Source organism: Passer montanus, unplaced genomic scaffold (genome assembly GCF_014805655.1).
Source record: "Passer montanus isolate IOZ18808 unplaced genomic scaffold, ASM1480565v1 scaffold100, whole genome shotgun sequence".
Taxonomy (NCBI): domain Eukaryota; kingdom Metazoa; phylum Chordata; class Aves; order Passeriformes; family Passeridae; genus Passer; species Passer montanus.
The window spans coordinates 2,500-24,263 of NW_024356506.1; the positions used below are offsets into that span (position 1 = coordinate 2,500).

The 21,764-nt window shown below is 54.9% G+C and overlaps 4 protein-coding genes across 5 annotated transcripts; 3 read left to right on the forward strand and 1 right to left on the reverse strand.

Annotated features, from left to right (window-relative positions):
- The first annotated feature begins 1,107 nt into the window (after positions 1 to 1,107).
- On the forward strand, positions 1,108 to 1,407 carry LOC120504660 (feather beta keratin-like). Its single transcript, XM_039714396.1, has one exon. It carries the CDS (start codon positions 1,108 to 1,110, stop codon positions 1,405 to 1,407), a length of 300 nt encoding a protein of 99 aa, XP_039570330.1.
- A 3,891-nt stretch (positions 1,408 to 5,298) lies between these two features.
- On the forward strand, positions 5,299 to 12,372 carry GFUS (GDP-L-fucose synthase). Its single transcript, XM_039714498.1, has 11 exons — positions 5,299 to 5,720; positions 6,535 to 6,684; positions 8,720 to 8,834; positions 9,040 to 9,168; positions 9,247 to 9,320; positions 9,502 to 9,635; positions 9,756 to 9,820; positions 9,981 to 10,047; positions 10,119 to 10,198; positions 10,329 to 10,428; positions 11,835 to 12,372. The coding sequence occupies exons 2-11, from the start codon at positions 6,545 to 6,547 to the stop codon at positions 11,888 to 11,890; spliced, it is 960 nt and encodes a 319-aa protein (XP_039570432.1). The 5' UTR covers positions 5,299 to 5,720; positions 6,535 to 6,544; the 3' UTR covers positions 11,891 to 12,372.
- Positions 12,373 to 12,464: 92 nt separating this feature from the next.
- LOC120504710 lies at positions 12,465 to 16,176 on the reverse strand. The gene is made up of 11 exons (XM_039714484.1): positions 16,137 to 16,176; positions 15,623 to 15,731; positions 15,170 to 15,254; positions 14,983 to 15,090; positions 14,754 to 14,897; positions 14,507 to 14,677; positions 14,324 to 14,420; positions 13,370 to 13,449; positions 13,080 to 13,189; positions 12,734 to 12,804; positions 12,465 to 12,624 (listed from the first exon to the last, which is right to left on the reverse strand). Exons 2-11 carry the CDS (start codon positions 15,710 to 15,712, stop codon positions 12,498 to 12,500), a joined length of 1,083 nt encoding a protein of 360 aa, XP_039570418.1. The 5' UTR covers positions 15,713 to 15,731; positions 16,137 to 16,176; the 3' UTR covers positions 12,465 to 12,497.
- Positions 16,177 to 16,265: 89 nt separating this feature from the next.
- On the forward strand, positions 16,266 to 21,111 carry PYCR3 (pyrroline-5-carboxylate reductase 3). Of its 2 annotated transcripts, none has more exons than XM_039714149.1 (6): positions 16,266 to 16,377; positions 17,122 to 17,186; positions 17,553 to 17,732; positions 19,514 to 19,726; positions 19,808 to 19,900; positions 20,769 to 21,111. In XM_039714149.1, the coding sequence occupies exons 1-6, from the start codon at positions 16,296 to 16,298 to the stop codon at positions 20,949 to 20,951; spliced, it is 816 nt and encodes a 271-aa protein (XP_039570083.1). In that variant the 5' UTR covers positions 16,266 to 16,295; the 3' UTR covers positions 20,952 to 21,111. The 2 variants fall into 2 exon arrangements, with proteins under 2 accessions (XP_039570083.1, XP_039570093.1); XM_039714159.1 differs by having other exon boundaries at positions 19,574 to 19,726.
- Positions 21,112 to 21,764: the final 653 nt, after the last annotated feature.

Below are 21,764 nucleotides of genomic sequence, written 5' to 3' on the forward strand. Positions count from 1 at the left end.
ATATTTTGGTTTTTCTGACACACATCTTCCAAACAAATCCTCCAAATACCAACTCTTACTTAAAAGCAGCCACCAGTGTCAAATGGACACTTCCTCAAGAGTAGGACGTGACACTGCAGAGTTGTGTGTAGGAGAACACTTCCCACATCATGACTTGCAAGGCTGTGTCAGAAAAAACTGATGTTATGATTTCCATTCAGGTACCTCTAGAGAGTAAAAAGGTCAACACTTCTTCTGAAAAGTGAATGTCTGTTGCTCCATCAGCTGCTCCTCACACATGTTCTTCTCCTTCTCTTTCACCAGCTATGGATGGACGGGCACAAGACCTTGGGGAGTATGGGACACATCTCTGAATCAAAGGAATTGCTTCCCATCTTTACTGGGAAAGGCCTGAACTATAGAGAAATTTAGGAATTTTGCAACACGGTTGGGAGACAAAAAATGTGATGGAAGGGGAGCTGTCATCTGTCACCCCAGAAGAACTGCAAAGCCCAAATGAGCCTGACAGGCCTGTGGTGGAATGAGCCCCTCTTCACCACACACCAACAAACCACAGCACAGCACTGCCACAATGATGACATCCCACTTCTCCAAAGCTCTGGTCACGTCTTCAGCTGTCCCAGAGAAACAACATTAACAGCAGCCTTTGGTCTCTAATACCAGCATTTAAAAGCTGCCACCAAGGTCATGGCCTCAAGAGCAGGACATGACACTGCAGAGTTGTGGGGAGCAAACCACTCCTTAGCTCAGCACTCACCAGGCCTGCAAAATGCCCCAAGGCCATGCCACAAGGCAATCCCGCCCCTCCAGAACCACACAAGGCTGTCCCGCCTCTCCTCAACCAGCATAAAAGCCAGACCAGAGCCTCTCTCCCTCACATACTTCTCCTTCTGCTCCTGCTGACAACCAGGTGAGCCTCAAGCCCCCAAACCTTCTGCTCTTGCACTCCTCGCCCCTCTCTTTCAGCACGCTCAGACCAAACTTCAGCAGCCCTCACACCTCCCCACAGCCCCACTACAGCCTCCACACTCCTTCACTGCTCCTTGCACCCCCACGCCTCTACCCTGCCTCATCTTTCTCTTTTCCAGGACCCTCCACACCACACCCATGGCCTGCAACAGCCTCTGCCAACCCTGCGGACCCACCCCGCTGGCCAACAGCTGCAACCAGCCCTCGGTCCTGCAAAGCCAGGATTCCCGGGTTGTTATCCAGCCTCCCCCCGTCATGGTCACCCTGCCAGGACCCATCATGACCTCCTTCCCCCAGAGCACCGCCGTCGGATCCACCTCCTCCGCTGCTCTGGGCGCTGAGCTCAGTGCCCAGGGACAGCCCATCTCTGGTGGCTTTGGCTGCGGCCTGGCAGGCCTGGGCTGCTCTGGCACAAGGGGCTATGGCTCCATCTGCTAAGGGCCCTCAGCACCACCCGTGACACCACCAGCTCTGGCCTCTGGTAGCTCCTGCAAGCAAAGCACCTCGGCTGATGTTCTCCCGACTTGAACCTGACATTGGATCTTTTCCACTCGCTGCTCCTGTCCATTCATTCTTTTGCCTCAATAAAATTTTCCTTCAGCAAAGCCTCAGATGCCTCCTGTTCTTATACCAGGCTTCTTGCAGCTACACCCAGCACAGACACTTTGCTCCCAGCCTAAACAGCTGCAGTCTCCCTGATACCATCTTCACTTTCAGAGGTGTGCCACGACCACACAATGAAGGTCCCATTTCCTTGTCCCCTTTTCCTGCAAGGGTCTTGGTTTACCAGGTTTTGCAGGCCTTCACACCCCTTTCCACGAGCTCCTCAGCTGACCCAGGTGACGGTCATTGCTGTATTCTCCACCTGGCTGGACTGTCCCCATTCCACCACCCTGGGACTTTCCAGGTCAGGATCTCACCTTGTTATGAGGTCTTCAACGATCCCTGATGGAGATCTGCCTTTCCCTCCTCACTGCAGGGTCCCATTAAGTGAGCCTCAAGGTACCCTCCTCCCTGTTCAGGGTCCCTGGATCACCCGTGCTGGTGACCCCAAGCCACCAACCCTCTGCTCTGAGGTCACACATCACATCCCCATTATGACCTGACGGCCACCAAGTCACTGTGGATTCCTGAGGTGCGGCATGGAAACCTTGGAACAAGGTGGAGGAACGAGCCTGTGACCCTCCTGAGAAGATGGTGCCCCTTGTGCCACCTTCCTGCCTCTTTGCCTCCCAGTTTTGACACTCCAACATGGATTTTTGGGTCATAAAGATATTTGGTCTCCCCACATTGCTTCTCACCAGTGACGTTCACTCTTTCTTCTCCTTTGATGTGTTTTTTTTTCTCTGTACAAAGGCTCCCGGCAAACAGGTGAGCTCTGGGCTGACACACGAGTTCAAAGTCTCCAGGGCTATTGGCAGCACTAAAATATTCATCAAAAGCAAATTAAAATAACATCTCTGGAGCAGCTGGAGCCCAGAGAGGCAGAGAACTCTGTGCACAGCTGGATTCAGATTTGGTTCAAAGAGGAAGAGTTTGCTGAGGAACAAAGCCCTTCCTTAAAACCAAAACTAAACAGCCCCTGCAGCTGAGCTAGGAAAGGAGAGAGGGAATAGGCTTGGAACTGTTTGGCCTTTTTATTTCTCGATTTAGTTAAATAGTGCATTTCCCCAGGCTGGTCTTGAGGCATCAACTTCAGCTCATCTTAAAGTAAAGTCTAGCCCACAAAAAGACAAATTTAAGTAATCCGTGCTCTTATACTCATTCACCTTGGAGTTCATCCAGCTTGACATCAACACTTGGACCGAAACAAGAGCAGGATTTCACCTTCCCAAGGTCCTGGGACATGCCCAAGCAGCCAGGCCCAGCGGGATGTCTGCCTCATCCCAAACCTGCGCCAGAGACGCTCTTTTTGGGCACAGTCAGCTCACGTGGGTTCCAGGGAACACTGGGAGGAGGCTCAGATCCACATCCACAGTGCCCTGTGCCCACATTCCTCTCTCCAATCCACCCTGGGAATTCCAGGTCCCCCTGGGTCCTGCCCAGTTCTCTGCACTCCGTCCAAGGAGACCCCAAGCAGATGGAAAAGGTGACATCTCTTCCAGGGCCTCTCCCAATGGGATTCACACCCACCTAGCCAAGATCCCACTCCCAGAATAACCCCAAACCCCATCATGGAGCAGTGGCAGGTTCACCTCCCTCCTCCAGAGGCCTGGACTCGACAAAATGACCAAAAAGACCAAACCCAAAATGAGGATGGAAGGGACATTCTTGTGTGGCAGCTGCTCCCAACCCCATGAATGGGTATTCTTGGAATATCTGTGGCCATCACCCCCATCCCCATCCCAGTCTTCCCGCTCTGTACTTCTGGATAATTCCTGTTGCCAAAGGGCTGCACATTGTGGGGAGCAACCCCCAATCCCTATGGAAACTGGCACAGGCCATCCTGTGGGACAAGGCCTGGAAAAGGGGTCGCTGCTGGTGCGCTGCTCCCTGAAAAAGAGCCACAAAGCTGGAATTTTAGCAGGGAAGAGATGCTTAGAGCTGTCTCACCTGGGCTCCTGGAGTAAAGCATCATCCTCGGACAGCTTCCACCCGGGAGAGGCTGCACCTGGGAATCTCAGACCCATCCGCCCCACTTTCCTGGGAGGCACGGGGAGGGCAGAGCAGGGAGTGGGGCTGGACCCAAAACCGGGCCCATTCCAGAGAAACAGGTCACCCACAAGGAAGCTTCGCGACGGAAACGACGCCTCGCACCAAGCAGCGGTTCTCCAACAGGATCTGGCCAAGCCACCCAGGCTTTATCCTGCCGGCTGGAAGGCCCTGGGATGGCCTCTGGATCGTGTCACGCAGACGCCCTGCCCAGATGAGCTAATGGGTCTGCTCCGGGCTTTGATCCTCAAATCCCAAGCCCTCGTTAGATAACATCAGGAGCCGGGGTGATATTTCATTAACAAACGAGTCCGTCCCACGTGGTCGCCGCAACTTTATCCCTCTCCCCTGTGATCTTCCCTCGTGCTCCAACATTTCTTTGGTAATTAGCCCCAGAATTAGCATATTTAAGCTCCAAAATTACTACATTTAATGCAACACCGTGGTTATTCCAGTGCTGTCGCAGCAGCTCTTGGCTGCGCCACCTCCCAGCAACTCCTTGGCCGAAACATGGTTTTACCCCTAATTAGTCTCCCAAAACTTGCAGGAGGCAGCAGGAAGATCTTATCCTCCCACCAGCACGTGGAAAATCTCCCTTGGCTTTCCCCCCCCATCCCTGGGAGCATTCAAGGCCATGTTGGAGCAACCTGGTCTGGTGGAAGGTGTCCCTGCCCATGGAATGGGATGTCTTTTATTTACGGGAATGATTTTATTCGAACCCAAACCCTTTTTTTCCATAATTTTGCCGTGGAGTGAGGTGGAAGCGTGGACGCAGCTGGATCTGACTCACGCCAACATCAGCGTGAGGTTTCTTCTTGCCAAACCTCAGTGTCTCGTGGAGGATGCGGGACGGACGTGGAATTAGCTGGCCATGGAGAAGGAGCTTCAGCGTCCATCCCTGGCTCCGTGGGTGGGATCAGCCAGGGAATCCTGTAAAACATCAGGTGGGAACAACACCGAGACCCCCAGAAGTGGGATTTTGGAGCTGGGAAAGGCCTGGAAGGGCTGAGCACATGCTGGGACAGGGGATGGGCACTTCCAGGGGACAGAGGAACAAGGCGACATCTTTAAATATGCAAATTTCCAGGTCTCAGCCAGAGAAAAGGAATGAAAAACTCACATTCTATTGCTCCTCGACACTGGCCTTCCAGGGGACAGAGGAACAAGGCGACATCTTTAAATATGCAAATTTCCAGGTCTCAGCCAGGAGAAAAGGAATGAAAAACTCACATTCTATTGCTCGACACTGGGGCTACCCAGGGCTTTGGCGGGAGGGATGTGGGAATTCCTGGCTGGGTCTCCCTTAATTCCACTTTCAAAATTTTAATTTAGAGCGAAGCCCTGCCTTTGCTCACAAAAATCCCCAGGGAAAATCCGCCAGCTGGATGTGGGGGTGGAGGGGGTGCCTTCGAAACCATCCCCCACACGCAAGAAAGCTCTGCTCATTTTTAATCTCGGCTTAAGTGCATTAAAAGTGATTAAAACGTTTTCACATCGAAATCCCTTTTGATGAGCCCCTTTGAGGGGGGGACACTTAGGATACCCCATTTCCCTGAACCCCCTTCCTTTCCTGCGCCCCTTTCCTTGCTTCGGCACCCCTTGCCATGAACCCCCTTAAAACCCCTGCACCCTCTTCCCTTCTCCTGCACTTGCACCCCCTTCCCTCATCCCTTCCCAAAATCTTCTCCCCTGCGTCCTCGCCTTTCCCCTTCTCCCGGGCATGGACTACATTTCCCGACGAGCCAAGCGGCAGCGCCCGGTGACGGCGGCGGAAGAAGCCGAGCGCAGCTGAACCTTACCGGGCCGAGACGAACCGAGTCGAGCGCAGCCGAACTCAGCCGAACCCCCAACGAGCTTGACCCGAGTGACTCCGAATCCAGCCGAACCCCCACCGAGCCGAGCGCAACCGAAGCTAGACGAATCACCTGCGAAGCACCGCCGAGCAGCCCCGAGCGCAACCGAATCCAGCCGAGCCCAGCCGCGTACAGCCGAACATAGACGAGCCCCTACCGACTCAACCCGAACTCAGCCGAGCCGAGGCAGCCGAACTCAGCCGAGCGGATCCGAGCGCGCCCGAGTGGCCCCGAATCCAGCCGAGGGTGAGACGCTCCCCTCACCCCATTAAGGGAAATTTGGGGGGACAGGAGCCCCCCAGGCCGGTGAGGAGGAGAAGCGGGGGGTCCCCAAAGTGAGGGGACAGGACGGTGGGGAGGGCAGGGAGGCGGGAGGTTGTGGTTTGGGAGGGGGGACGCGCTGCGGGACGGGAGGGGGTGAGGGGAAATGGGGGTGCAGGAGAGGGATTTGGGGTGCAGGGGAGGCTGGGGGGGTTCAGGGCTGGGATTTGAGGTGCAGTGCTGGGGTCTGAGGGGCAGGGGAGGCGTGGGATGCAACCCGGGGTGCGGAGCTGGGATTTGGGGTGCAGGGAAGGTTTAGGTTGCAAACACAGGATTTGGGGCGCGGGGGGGAAAATTTGGGGTTCAGGGGGAGATCTGCGGTGCAGAGGGAGATTTGAGGTACAGAAGGAGACCTGGGGTGCAGGTGGAGATTTGGGGTGCAGACACAAGACTCGGGGTTCAGGAGTAGATCTGGGGTACATCCCCCGAGGTGCAGGGGGAAGATTTGGGGTGAGGGAGGCGATTTGGGGGTGGAAAAGGAGATTTTGGGGCGCACACCTGGAGCTGCAGGTGCCCCTCCCTTTCCAGAGGCCGGGCACTGCCACGTGGCAGGCCAGGCCCAGGTGGCCTCCAGCTCCAGTTCCACCCACACACGCCCCTTTTTGCCCAGAAACGCAGAAATTCCCCCCAAAAACGCCAATCCTGCTTCCCTGGGGCGTGGGCGACGCTCGTGGCTGAGGTGATCCCAGCTTGTCCTGCCAAGGTGATCCCAGCTTGTCCCCCCGGCTCCTCCCTGCAGGGATTTGGCCATGACGGAGGTGACCAAGCGCGTCCTGGTGACCGGCGGCACCGGCCTGGTGGGCAGAGCCATCCAGAGGGTGGTGGCCGAAGGAGAGGGGCGGCCGGACGAGGAGTGGATCTTCGTGTCCTCCCGGGACGCCGACTTGACGTGAGTCGGGGATTTCCCCTTGGAAACCCCGGGATTCGCTCTGTCGACCCCAAAAAACCCCATCCCTGCACTTGGTTTTTCCTTGGAAACACCCCAATCTGCTCTGATGACCCCAAAATTTCCTGTCCCAGAATTGGGTTTTTCCTTGGAAACACCCCAATCTGCTCTGTCAACCCCAAACATTTCCAATCCCTGGATTTGGTTTGTCCTTGGAAACACCTCAGTCTGCTCTGGTGACCCCAAAATTTCCCATCCCAGAATTGGGTTTTTCCTTGGAAACACCCCAATCTGCTCTGTCAACCCCAAAAAAACCCCATCCCTGCACTTGGTTTTTCCTTGGAAACCCCCCAGTCTGCTCTGGTGACCCAAAATTTCCCCATCCATGGATTTGGGTTTTCCTTGGAAACCTCAGAATTTGCTCTGACCACCCCAAAAAACCCCATCCCTGCACTTGGTTTTTCCTTGGAAACTCCCCAGTCTGCTCTGGTGACCCCAAAATTTCCCATCCCAGAATTGGGTTTTTCCTTGGAAACACCCCAATCTGCTCTGATGACCCCAAAATTTCCTGTCCCAGAATTGGGTTTTTCCTTGGAAACACCCCAATCTGCTCTGTCAACCCCAAAAAAACCCCATCCCTGCACTTGGTTTTTCCTTGGAAACACCCCAATCTGCTCTGATGACCCCAAAATTTCCTGTCCCAGAATTGGGTTTTTCCTTGGAAACACCCCAATCTGCTCTGTCAACCCCAAAAAAACCCCATCCCTGCACTTGGTTTTTCCTTGGAAACACCCCAATTTGCCCTGGTGACCCCAAACATTTCCAATCCCTGGATTTGGTTTTTCCTTGGAAACACCTCAGTCTGCTCTGGTGACCCCAAACATTTCCCATCCCTGCACTTGGTTTTTCCTTGGAAACTCCCCAGTCTGCTCTGGTGACCCCAAAATTTCAGGATTTTACTTTTCCTTGGAAATGCCCCAGTCAAACATTTCCAATCCCTGGATTTGGTTTTTCCTTGGAAACACCTCAGTCTGCTCTGGTGACCCCAAACATTTCCAATCCCTGGATTTGGTTTTTCCTTGGAAACACCTCAGTCTGCTCTGGTGACCCCAAAATTTCCTATCTCAGGATTTTACTTTTCCTTGGAAATGCCTCAGTTTGCTCTGTCAACCCCACCAAATCCCAGATTTTCCCATTACAGTGTTTGATTTTTCCTTGGAAACTACTCAGTCTTCTCTTTTGACCCTGGCAAACCCCAACATTTTCCATCCCAGAATTTGGTTTTCCCTTGGAAACACCCCAGTCTGCTCTGTTGACCTCACCCAATCCCAAATTTTCCCATCCCAGGACTGGGTTTTTCCTTGGAATCGCCCCTCTGGTGACCCAAACATTTCCTATCCCTGGATTTGGGTTTTCCTTTGAAACATGCCAGTCTGCACTGTTGACTCCACTGAATCCCAAATTTTCCCATCCCAGCATTGAGTTTTTCCTCAGAAACACCCCAGTGTGCTCTGTTGACCCCACTGAATCCCATATTTCCCCATTCCAGGATTGGGATTTTCCTTGGAAACAACCCAGTCTCTTCTGTTGGCCCTGACAAACCCCAAAATTTCCCATCCCAGAATTTGGTTTTCCCAGTCTGCTATGTTGACCTCACTAAACCCCAAATTTTCCCATCCAAGGATGGGTTTTTCCTTGGAATGGCCCCAATCTGCTCTGGTGACCCCACTGAATCCCAAATTTCCCCATCCCAGGACTGGGATTTTCATTGGAAACAGCCCAATTTGCTCTGTTGACCCTGACAAACCCCAAAATTTTCCATCCCAGAATTTGGTTTTCCCTTGGAAAGACCCCAGTCTGCTCTGCTGACCTCACAAAACTCCAAATTTTCCCATCCCAAGATTGGGCTTTTCCTTAGAAACTCCCCAATCTGCCCCCACCAAACCCCAACATTTCCTCTCTGAGGATTGGGTTTTTCCTCAGAAACACCTCAGTTTGCTCTTCTGACCCCACTGAATCCCAGAATTTCCCATTGCAGGAGCAGCTCCGAGACCAAAGCCCTGTTTGAGAGGCACAAGCCCACCCACGTCATCCACCTGGCCGCCATGGTCGGAGGCCTCTTCAAAAACATCCGCTCCAACCTGGATTTTTGGGTGAGCACCCACGGAATTGGCACTGCCGGGATCCCCGCGGGTGCTCCGCTCCCCAAATTGGGATGTGGGCACACAGGGATGTGGCTTGCTCTGCTCCCGGAGCCAAGCCAGAGCTCCAAGGGTTTTTGGAGTTATTAATGAGCTGTTGATTAAGGGATTTGGGGATTCCCAACTCCACCATCCTGACAAATGTCCCTTTTCCCAGAGGACAAACATCCACATCAACGACAACGTGCTGCACTCTGCCCACGAGCTGGGAGTGCAGAAGGTGGTCTCCTGCCTCTCCACCTGCATCTTCCCAGACAAGACCACCTATCCCATCGACGAGACCATGGTGAGAGAATACCCATTCCCACACAAAATCCAGGGAAAGTCCCTGCCCTGCTCTATTTATCCGCTCTGATATTCCCAGATCCACAACGGGCCACCTCACAGCTCCAACTTTGGCTACTCCTATGCCAAGAGGATGATTGATGTCCAAAACAGGTGAGCACAGCCATTGGTTTTCCAGGCAAGGGGAATCCAGTGGGAATTCCAGGTGGAAGTTGGGGAGATACCTGGGCTCAGCAGGTGAAGGTGCTGCTGGCCGGGGTTTTTTGGGGGCACATCAGAGTTGGAGGAAGGGGTTTGACAGCCCACCCACCATCCCTTCCCTGCTGCCTTCCAGGGGATATTCCGAGCAGCACGGCCGACGCTTCACCGCCGTCATTCCCACCAACGTCTTCGGGCCGCACGACAACTTCAACATCGAGGACGGCCACGTCCTGCCAGGGCTCATCCACAAGGTCTACCTGGCCAAACGTGAGGGTGGCAGGACTTCCAGGGATTTTCTGGGGAGAAATGAGGGGGTTTTGTGTCTCCCACCTGCTCTGTGGGGTGGTTAGAGGTGGCTCTGGTGGTCACGGCTCCTTCCTCCCTCAGAGTCCGGCTCCGCTCTGACTGTCTGGGGAACGGGCAAGCCCAGGAGACAGTTCATCTATTCCCTGGTAGGTGTGGCCTTGGGAAGCAGGGAATGGGGCTGGAGGACCCACTGGCAGGACCCCAGAGGGGTCATCCCCACTCTGGGACATCCCCAGAGATGTGTTCCCTTGGGATGGGAGGGTTGGGAGACATCACTGACCTCTCCAAGAGTTTGCTCTTCCACAGGACCTGGCACGACTTTTCCTTTGGGTGCTGCGGGAATACGATGAGGTGGAACCAATCATTTTGTCAGGTAATTCCTGGCTGTCCCCCAGGAGTCTCCTCTCCATGAGGGAACAGCCATGATCCTTCCCTTCTCCACAGTGGGAGAAGAAGATGAAGTCTCCATCCGGGAAGCGGCAGAGGCCATCGCGGAGGCCATGGAATTCAGGGGAGAGCTCGTTGTATCCTTCACAAAAGTCTAAGCCCCTCTTCCCACCAGCTCCCCTGGGAGATTCCGTGATCCAGAGGGTCCTTCCCACCCAAGGAGCAAGAGCAAGATGTGTTTTTCCTCCTTGATCATTCCCATCCCAGTTTGACACCACCAAGTCCGACGGGCAGTTCAAGAAGACGGCCAGCAATGCCAAGCTCCGGCGGTACCTGCCCGGATTCCAGTTCACACCTTTCAGGAAAGGTGGGATGGGGGAGCCTCCAGGAGACACCGGGGGTCCTGCCCCGTGCCATCAGCCTTGGTGGCATCAAGGGGGTCCATCCATTCTGGATGAGGAATGAGGGTGGTGAAACGCTGGCACGTGTTGCCCAGGGAGGTGGTGGTTTCTCCATCCCTGGAAATATCCAGGATCAGGTTGGATGGGGCATGGAGCAACCTGGTCTCATGGGAGGTGTCTCCTTGCGTGGTGGTTGGATGAGAAGACCTAAAAAAAGTCCCTTTCAACCCAACCTATCCCATGATTCTCTGACCAAAATCAATTCCCAATCTCAGAATCTGTCCCATGATTCTCTGACCAAAATCCATTCCCAATCCCCAAACCCATCCCATGATTCTGTGATCAAAATCCTTTCCCTGTCCCCAAACCCATCCCATGATTCTCTGAGCAAAATCACTTCCCAATCCCCCAAACCCTGTCCCATGATTCTCTGACCAAAATCCATTCCCAATCTCAAAAGCCGTTCCAAGATTCTGTGACCAAAATCCATTCCCAATCCCCAAACTCATCTCATGTTTCTCTGACCAAAATCAATTCCCAATCCCAAAACCCTCCCTTGATTCTATGACCAAAATCCATTCCCAGTCCCCAAACCCATCCCATGTTTCTCTGACCAAAATCAATTCCCAATCCCAAAATCCATCCCATGATTCTCTGACAAAAATCCATTCCCAATCCCCCAAACTCATCCCATGATTGTCTGACCAAAATCCATTCCCAAAATCCCTTCCCAATCCCCAGACCTATCCCGTGATTCTCTGACCAAAATCCGTTCCTAATCCCCAAGCCCATCCCATGTTTCTCTGACCAAAATCAATTCCCAATCCCAAAATCCATCCCATGATTCTCTGACCAAAATCCATTCCCAAAAAACAATCCCAAAACCCATCCCGTGATTCTCTGACCAAGATCCATTCCCAATCCCAAAATCAATCCCATGATTCTCTGGCCAAAATCCATTTCCAATCCCCAAACCCATCCCGTGATTCTCTGACCAAAATCAATTCCCAATCCCCAAACCCATCCCATGATTCTCTGACCAAAATCCCTTCCCAGTCCCCAAACCCATCCAATGATTCTCTGACCAAAATCCATTCCCAATCTCAAAAGCCGTTCCAAGATTCTGTGACCAAAATCCATTCCCAATCCCCAAACCCATCCAATGATTGTCTGACCAAAATCAATTCCCAATCCCAAAACCTGTCCCATGATTCTGTGACCAAAATCAGCTCCCAATCTCAAAACCTCTCCCATGTTTCTCTGACCAAAATCCATTCCCAATCCCCAAACCCATTCCGTGATTCTCTGACCAAAATTTGTTCCCAGAATCCATTCCCAATCCCCAAACCCATCCCATCTTCTCCCTCCCCAGCCGTGAAGGAAACCTGTGCCTGGTTCAACGCCAACTATGCCAACGCCAGGAAGTGACGGCACCGGGACCGCCTGGCACCGGGATCATCCTCTTCAACTCAGGGTTGTCCTTTGCTGGGGCAGAGGACGGGGCTGGGGGGGTGACAGTGACATTTCCAAAGTAAAAATGGGAGCCTGGGGAGCAGCTCCCACATTCCTGCCCCACTGCTGGGAGCGGCGCAGGACGCCCAGGGCAGGGGGGAGGAAAGTTGGGGCATCCCAAAAAGATCCCAAATCAAGTGGTAGGAGCCAGCTGGAGCCGTGGCTGTGTCCAAGTGGGTGGTGGCTCTGAGCTGTTAATGAGCTACACTAATTACCTGCAATTAGGTGTAATAAAGGGAAGGTAATCAGGAATCCAGGGCGTGGAAATGGCAGCAGGGAATTTGCTGCTGTTCTTGGCACATGGGGATGATCCCACAGCCCCCTATCTCAGGATAGGAATGGGAAAGACTCCAGCTGTAAACGTGGCATTTATTAAAATATATGCAAATAGCATAAAACTGGTGGGATAATGAACATCCGCCCTGTTCCCACATCCAGTGGCATCCTTAGGGTCCATGTTCTCCACCAGGATATGGAATAGCCATAAAAAGGATTAAAAACCCCTCAGGGAGGGGGTAGAGGGTCAAAAACGGGGGGATGAATCCATGGCCAAGCTACTGCCAGTGGTGTGGATGTGGCAGAATTCCAGCCCAGGAATCGCCTTCTTCCGGCACCGCTGCCCAGCCCTGGTGAGCCCCAGGCACGGGGACCTACAGAGGAGACACCCATCAGGACCCCAGGAAGCCACCAGCAGCGGGGCGTCCCCCTGAGGTGACACCAAGCCATGGAGAAGGGACATTCTGGGTGGTTGGTGCTCACATGTTGGCCCTCGGGCTGCAGGGTTTGGGCTCCCAGAGCTTCCCAGCATCCATGACCGGCTCCGGTGTCACCTGGTTTGGGAAGAAGGGGGTTCCTGCAGATGTCCCTTGTCCCCTGGGGTGCCTTGGCCATCTTCAGGACACCCTTTTCCACCCCAAATTCCTCCCTGTGTGTCAAGTGCCCAGCCCTGTCTGTCTCCCAAGGGGTTGTCCCACAGCCAGAGGTGCCACCATGGTGAGGACAACCCAACCTTGCAGGACCTGGCCCTCAGGGAGACCCAGCTGGCCCCCCAGAGCAGGTTTTGGGGGACAACACCAACATGGGGACACCCCACCCAGCACCTTACCTCACACGGGCTCGGTGCTGTCCTCTGGCCACCAGGGTTGGGTGACACCTGCCCTGTGAATTTGGGAATGTCCCCGGCCACCTCTTGGGGCTGCTCCAGGTGCGAGGGCTCTGCAAGAACATGGCAGGGTTGGAGATACCCTCCCAGAGCTCCTGTCCCCAGGTGGAGGACGGGGACACTCTGGGGTGTTGGCACATGCCCTGGCAGAGCTTGGGGACACTCTGGGATAACACACATCCCAGCACAAGATGGGGTTTGGATCTGTGTCCTACAGCCACCACGCCTCCCACCTTGTGGGCACCTCTCACTTTGCAGGCAGCTCATCTCCATCCTGTCCAGCTCCTCTTGCAGCAGCTCCATGTCGCATTCCCTGTGTGGGAAGAAGGAAAATCGGACTCCTGTCACCTTGGTGGCTCTGTGTCACCACCACAAGGGAGACATGCACCTCTCCACACCCTTCCCTGAGCAGAAATAAGTCAGGGAGGTGGGAAGAGGTGCCCAAAAGCCACAGGAAAGCCATCGGGATAGGTTCTGTCCTTTCCTGGAGATGGCTCCAGGATGGGACACCCAGGGATGTGACACTGAGCAGGAACAGGACATGGAGCTGGGATGAGGTGTCCAAAAGCTGTAGGAAAGCCACCCAAGATGTGCCCTGTCCTTCCCTGGAGACCTCTGCCAGATGTCTGCAGGGTGGAACATCCAGGATGGGAAATTCAGGATGAGGCACCAAGGATGGGGCATCCAGGATGAAATATCTGAACAGAAATGGAAAGAGTTGGGATGAGGTGTCCCAAAGGGAAGCCAGAAAGAATGTGTCCTGTCCTTCCTTGGAGACCTCTGCCAGATGGCTCCAGGGTGGAAAATCCAGGATGGGAAATTCAGGATGAGGCACCAAAGATGGGACACCCAGGATGGAATATCTGAACAGAAATGGTGCAGGGAGTTGGGATCCTGTCCTTCCCTGGAGACCTCTGCCAGATGGCTCCAGGGTGGAACATCCAGGATGGGAAATCCGGGATGCGGCACCAAGGATGGGACACCCAGGATGGAATATCTGAACAGAAATGGAAGGAGTTGGGATGAGGTGTCCAAAAGCTGTAGGAAAGCCATCCAAGATGTGTCCTGTCCTTCCCTGGAGACCTCTGCCAGATGGCTCCAGGGTGGGAAATCCAGGCTGGAAGATCCAGGCTGGAAGATCCAGCAGCTCCCAAGGGTTCCATGCCACCTCCTCAACCATCTCCTACCTCTCCGGGGTGGAGGTGAGCCGGTACCGAGCCTTTTCCTGTGGAACCACTGGCCAGATCCTTCCGGCACCGCGGCAGGCGGATGCCACCCAATGCCCTGTGGGAAAACCAGAGGCTGGGAGAGGACAGAGCCCTCCCCACAGGGTGGTGTGTCCCCAGCCACTGTCCCCACATTGTCCCCACCTGCTGCAGCAAGGACCAGGAGAGTGGAGGTTGCTGGAACGCCGAGGGCACGGGAAGCGAGGAAGAGGAGGAGAAGGATGGGCCGGAATGGCGGCGGCACCAGCGGGAGAACCAGGAGTGCCAAGTATGAGCCGTGCGGGATGCAGGAGGAGGTGACACTTTGGCTCTGACCTGTGGGACAGGAGGAAGAGCCCGGTGTTGGCACCCACCAGCTCCCACGGATCCTCCAGGCCCCGTTCCCGCTCACCATCCGGGGCAGGGATGGATTTGAGGTGCTCCAGGTGCTTTTCCAGCCGGCTTCGTGCATCTTCCAAGGCTGTCAGCATCAGCTCCAGGCTCTGGTTGACCCTCTGCAGCTTCTCCATCACCTCCTGAAGGAGCAGGATGCTCTCTGCATACGGAAAAGATGGAAACAGCAGTGGGAAGATGCACCCTGGTGTGAAAAAACCTGGGAATGGGATTCCCTGTGTTCCCACCTGGCTGGGGATGAACACCCCGAGGTCTTTCCTGCTCCTGGTGGAGGCTGGGTGGGACAACCTGGTGTCCACCCCGGAGCTCTGCAGCCCCACGGCTGCTCAGGTTCCCTGTGGGGTGGGAAGAGAGGTTGGATCAGTCCCAAAGCGGGATATGGGAGTGTTGCAGCACCCCAACCCTGGCTCGTACCCATCCGGCGGGAGATGTCCTGCACCAGCTGGGCCACGGGGGTCTCCTCCAGTGCTGACCTCATCCAGGTCTCCCAGAGCTCCTCCTGAGGAGGATATTTGGGGGGTGATGATGGGGGAGTGCTGGGTTTCCCCATGGACACCCCAAATGGGTGCTCCCAGCACAGGATGGGGGACAGAGGAGGGAGTTTGGGGATGTAAAATATGGAAAAAGATGTGAGCTCACCCCAGAATTCAACCTTCACACCCCCCCAAAAAACCATCCCTACACCAAGCAAAGAGGCTGCCCAGGATGGGGGATCCCAGAACCCAAATTTCCCAACCCAGAGGGATTCCCAGAGCCACCCCACAGTAACAGGATGTCCAGGTGTGACACCTCCTGGGATGTGGCTTCATCCTGGAGCCAGCTGTCACCCGTGATTGTCTCGAGGAGGATTTGTGGGGGGGTCCCCACCTTCTCTGGGAGGGCAGCAAGGCCCAGCCACCCCAAAAACCCAGCAGTGGCGCCGAGGAGCAGCACAGCCCAGGAGCTCTGGAGCAGCATGATGGGAACGGAGGGGCTCCTATGGGGAAAAAAAGTGGGAAAAAACCCCTTATTCATGTACAAATTACAGAGCACCCCCCTCCCCAAATTTCAGGGATCCACCCCACTAAGGGGAACCTCCCAAAATCCCAGTGATCCCGGTGGGTGAGGAGCACCCTGGAGTGGCAAGCAGCTCCCACATCCACCGACAAATATGGGGACACCCCCTCGGAGAGTCACCCCCACAAACCCATGGAGGCCGTGGGGCCAGGAGAGTGGGAAGCACCTCCCACATCCCCGGACACCCTTGGGGACCTCCCCCACGCCACATTTGGTCCCCCACCCCCGTGGTGGGGACCCCCTCGTGTTTCCCAGGGGTGCCGAGCGCTGCGGGGAAGATTTGGGAAGGATTTGGGAATTCCCTCCAGGACCCCCATGCGTGCACCTGCGCGAACCACGTGGCGCCGGCGCCTGCGCAGTTCCCCCTCTTTACCCCACTCGCCCCGCCCCTTAAAGCGGATCCACCAATAGCAGAGCGGGGTGTGGCTGCTCAAAGCCAATCAGCGCCGGGGGCGTGGCTCTGGGGGCGTGGCCTGGCGCAGCCATGGAGGCGCCCGAGCTGTGGGTCGGGTTCGTGGGCGCCGGGCGCATGGCCGGGGGGCTCGTCCGGGGGCTGCTGCAGGCGGGTACGGGACGGGAGGGTCCGGGACACACGGGCAGGGGAGGGGACATGGGGACAGTCCTGGTCTGGCGCCTTCCCGGCGTCCTGTGGCGCGGGGAAGTGCGGGGGGACACGGGGACAGCGCTGCTCTGGATGCTCCCTGCACTCCCTTCCCTGCTGTGCAGTGGAGGGACATGGGGACAGTCGCGTCCTGACCTGTTCCTAAAGGACGCCAGCCTGCCCCCGCGTCCCTGTCCTCCAGCGCAGGGACGTGGGGACAACTCTGTCCTGGCTCATTCCCAAGGTCCCAGCCCTTTCCCGGTTCCCTGTGCTCCATTGGAGGGACACGGGGACATCCCTGCCTTGGCCTGTTCCCAAGGTCCCAGCCCTTCCCTGGGTTCCTGTCCTGCGCTGGAAGGACATGGGGACAGCCCTGTCCTGCTGCTATTCCTGGGGGACGCTGCTCTTCCCTGGTGTCCCTGTCCCCCAGGTCAGTGTGGGGATATTGGGACAGCCCTTTCCTGCCGCTATTCCCCGGGGACCCTGCTCTTCCCTGCTGTCCCTGTCGCACAGATCAGTGTGGGGACATGGGGACAGCCCTGTCCTGCTGCTCTTCCCTGGTGTCCCCAGCCCCCTTTGCCCCATGTCCCCCTTTGGGATTGTGCTGGGATTGTAGGAATCACATCCCGGTGGAAACTGGGGTGTCTGGGCTGTCCTCCCAACCCTGGGGACACCCTGGCCACTTGCCCCATTCCCTGTGTCCCCCCAGGGAAGGTTCCAGCCAGCAACGTCCTGGCCAGCGCTCCCTCGGACAAAAACCTGGATGCTTGGAGGGTGAGTGGGGCCAAGGGGGTGGGAGATTTTGGGGTGTCCCTCACTGGGGGGTCAGAGCACCCTTTCCCCCACACTGGGGTTTGGCTCATCCTTCCCAGATCTGGGTGAGATCCAGGCAGAGCCTCGGTGGCTTTGTGACCACAGCAGGTCCCCAGGCTGTGTTCCTGCTTTTGGATGTGCTGTTACCGTGGGGATGCTGTTTTTGGGATGCTGTTTTTGGGGGTTCCAGCCTGTGAACTCTGTCCCTGTCCCTGGGCAGAAGTTGGGCTGCAGATTCCTGCTTTTGGATGTGCTGTTACCGTGGGGATGCTGTTTTTGGGATGCTGTTTTTGGGGGTGCCAGCCTGTGAACTCTGTCCCTGGGCAGAAGTTGGGCTGCAGGACCACGCACTGCAACCTGGAAGTGGTGCACAGGAGCACCCTGGTCTTCCTGGCCACCAAACCCCACATCTTGCCGGCTGTCCTGGAGGAGATCCGTCCTGCCGTGGGGTCCCACCACATCGTCGTGTCCCTGGTGGCCGGCGTCACCATCCAGACACTGCAGCGGGTGAGACTCCTCCTTCTCCTTCTCCTTCTCCTTCTCCTTCTCCTTCTCCTTCTCCTTCTCCTTCTCCTCCTTTTTCTCCTTCTCCTCCTTTTTCTCCTTCTCCTTCTTTTCTCCTTGTCTCCTGCTCCTCCTTCTCTCCTGCTTCTCCTTTTCTCCTCCTCATTCTCCTTTTCCTTCTCCTTCTCCTTCTTTTCTCCTTCTCTCCTGCTCCTCCTTCTCTCCTGCTTCTCCTTTTCTCCTCCTCATTCTCCTTTTCCTTCTCCTTTTCTCGTCTTCTGCTCCTCCTTCTGCTTCTCCTTTTCTCTTTCTTTTCCTCCTTCTTCTTTTCTCCTTTTGCTTCTGTTTCCCCTTCCTCTTCTCCTTCTTCTTTTCCTTCTTCTTATTTTCTCTTTCTCTCCTGCTCCTCCTTTTCTCCTTCTTCTCCTCTCCTTTTGCTTCTGTTTCCCCTTCCTCTCCTCCTTCTTCTCTCCTTCTCTTCCTCCTCATCCACCTCCTAATTCTCTCCTCCTTTTTGCTTCTCCTTCTCCTTCTCCTCCTTTTCTCCTTCTCCTCCTTTTTCTCCTTCTCCTTCTTCTCCTTCTCCTTCTTCTCCTTCTCCTTCTTTTCTCCTTCTCTCCTGCTCCTCCTTCTCTCCTGCTTCTCCTTTTCTCCTCCTCATTCTCCTTTTCCTTCTCCTTTTCTCGTCTCCTGCTCCTCCTTCTGCTTCTCCTTTTCTCCTGCTCCTCCTTTTCTCCTTCTTCTCCTCTCCTTTTGCTTCTGTTTCCCCTTCCTCTCCTCCTTCTTCTCTCCTTCTCTTCCTCCTCATCCACCTCCTCCTCCTTTTTCGTTGTCCTTCTCCTTCTCTCCTTTCTTTTTCCTCTTCCTCTTTCTTCTCTTCCTTCTTCTCCTTCTTCTCCTCCTTCTCTTCCTCCTCATCCACCTCCTAATTCTCTCCTCCTTCTTCCTTGTCCTCATCCTGATCCTCCTTCTCCTCCTCCTCTTCCTCTCCTTTCTTTTTGCTCTTTCTCCTTGTCCTCCTTCTTCCCCTCTTCCTCCTCATCCACCTCCTCCTCCCTTCTCCTTCTCCTTCTCCTTCTCCTTCTCCTTCTCCTTCTCCTTCTCCTTCTCCTTCTCCTTCTCCTTCTCCTTCTCCTTCTCCTCTCCTTTCTTTTTCCTCTTCCTCTTTCTTCTCTTCCTTCTCCTTCTTCTCCTTCTTCTCCTCCTCCTATTCCTCCCCATCTACATCCTCCTCCTTCTCTCCTCCTTTTTCGTTGTTCTTCTCCTTCTCCTTCTCCTCCTCCTCTTCCTTCTCATCCACCTCCTCCTTCTCTCCTCCTTTTTCCTTGTCCTCCTTCTCCTTTTCCTCTCCTTTCTTTTTCCTCTTCCTCCTCCTCTTTCTTCTCCTTCTTCTTCCTCTCCTCCTCTCCCTCCTTATCCACCTCATCATCCATCTCTCCTCCTTTTTCCTTGTCCTCCTTCTCCTCTTCCTTCTCCTCCTTTTTCTCATCCTCCTCTTCCTCCTCATCCACCTCCTCCTCCTTTTTCCTTTCCTCATCCTCTTTCTCCTCCTTTCTCTCTTCCTTCTTTTTCATCTCTCATTCTCCTCTTCCTCCTTTCCTCCTCCTCCTCCTCTCCTTTCTCCTCCATTTGCACCCAGGTCCCCACCCGAGAGCCCCTCCAGCTCCCTCCCCGTGCTCCTCACTTCTCCTCCAGCCTGAGGGGTGACACCCACCGGCGTCTCCACTCACCCTTGGGTTCTTCCCAGGGCTGGCCCCCCTTCTCCCATCCCCATCTTTCCCCAGCTCCTCCCGCCCTGGACCAAAGTGCTGCGCATCATGCCCAACCTGCCCTGCGTGGTGCAGGCGGGGGCCATGGTTTTCTCCCGGGGCACCAACGCGGGTGACGAGGAAGCCGCGCTCCTCAAGAGCCTCCTGTCCTCCTGCGGCCTCTGCGAGGAGGTCCCCGAGTCCTACATCGACATCCACACCGGGCTCAGCGGCAGCGGCGTGGCCTACGTAAGCCAGGGGGTGCTCTCCAGGGATTTGGGGTGCCCCGCTGTGCTCCAGGCTCACCCCTGGCTGCTCCCCTCTTCCCAGGTGTACCTGTTCGCCGAGGCGCTGGCCGAGGGCGCGGTGAAGATGGGAATGCCGGGCGCCTTGGCCAGCAGGATCGCGGCGCAGACGCTGCTGGTGAGTCCTTGGCACACGCTGGCATCGCCCCCCTTCCCTCCTGCTCCTGGGCTCCACAACATCCATCGGGATGAGATGCTGGATGCTGCTCTGCCTCAGTTTCCCCTCTTGGAAGCAGAAATGAAGCCACCAGAAGGGCGAAGGGGATGGCGGTGGAACAGTCCCTCTATGGTTTGAGTGTCCCAAGACGAGGGAAGAGATGAGAATCTTGACTCCATGTTTCAGAAGGCTGATTTATTATATTATGATATTATATTATATTAAAATACTATATTAAAACTATACCAAAAATAATAGAAAGGATCCATTAAAATACTATATTAAAACTATACCAGAAAGAATAGAGAGAAAAAACTATATCAAAAATAATAGAAAGGATCCATTAAAATACTATATTAAAACTATACCAAAAACAATAGAAAGGATCCATTAAAATACTATATTAAAACTATACCAAAAAGAATAGAAAGGATCCATTAAAATACTATATTAAAACTATACCAAAAAGAATCGAGAGAAAGGATCCATCAGAAAACTGGAAAGGAATAGAAAGGAATGGAATGACGACAAAAGCTGGTGACTGGCAGAGAGTCCGAGCCAGCTGACTGTGATTGGCCATTAATTAGAAACAACCATGGACCAATCACAGATGCACCTTTGCATTCCACCGCAGCAGATAATTATTGTTTTTCTTCTCCTCTGAGGCTTCTCAGGAGAAAAAAAACCCCGGCAAAAGGATTTTTCAGAAAATATCACAGCGACATTCCCTCGCCATGAGGGTGGTTGGGATGGTGCTGCCATCCAACCATGGAAAGGGGAATTTGGGAAGTCCCAGATCTGACTTTCTTGGTGTGCTGGTGTCCCACAGGGTGCAGCCAAGATGCTGCTGGAGACGGGGGAGCACCCGGCCAAGCTGCGGGGGGACGTCTGCACGCCCGGGGGCACCACGATCTACGCCCTGCACCAGCTGGAGAAGGGAGCGCTCCGGGCCACCGTCATGGATGCCGTGGAGGCGGCCACCAACCGGGCGTATGACATGGCCAAGGACTAGTGCACAAACCCCTTCTGGGGCAGGAGGGGCGGTGGGGACCAAAGCGAGCTCCTCGGAGGAGCGGGATCCTGGCATCTTCGGGAGAACGTGGGTGAGGGTGGGAGGTGGTGTGGACACGTGTTACCTCAGCTGGAACCAAATAAACGTGGCCAGAGCAATGGGGGAGTGTGGATTTTTGTGGTTCCTCTGGTCCTGGGGGGCTGTGGAAGCCACCACGGGGTCGCTTCCGTGGGGAGGTGACATCCATGATTTCTGGATGCCGTGCTGGCACCCAGGTCGCCAAGCACGAAGCTGGTGTGGGATGTGTGGCACTGGGGAGAGACTTTTGGGAATGAGGTGACCCCAATTTAACCCTGCTGGGGCTGGGAGAATGGCTGCATCCCTGTGGTCAGAGCCACATCCATGAGGATGCTGCCCACATTCCAGAACTATGGGCACGAACTCAACCAGCCAAAAAAATTGCACCACGATCCCTCCCTGGCACCAGGGAATGGGATGGAAGCCCTGATCTTCTCCCATCTCCAGGAATATTGAGGGGGTAGAAACTCAAACTTGCCCATCAGGAGAGGATCTGAGCCTTTCCCATGCCCTAATTAAACTCTGATTGCCTCCCAGCACCTGCACAGATGCAATTAAAGATGATTTGGGATCTGCTTTGAGGATGAAAATGTTTTTTTCCAGGGAAAACATCACTGGTGGGAACATCTGGATGCTGAGACCTGACTTTGGATAAGGGCCTGGAGTGCCAGGACACAGGAAATGGCTTTCAACTGCCAGAGGACAGGGTTAGATGGGATATTGGGAGGGAATTCC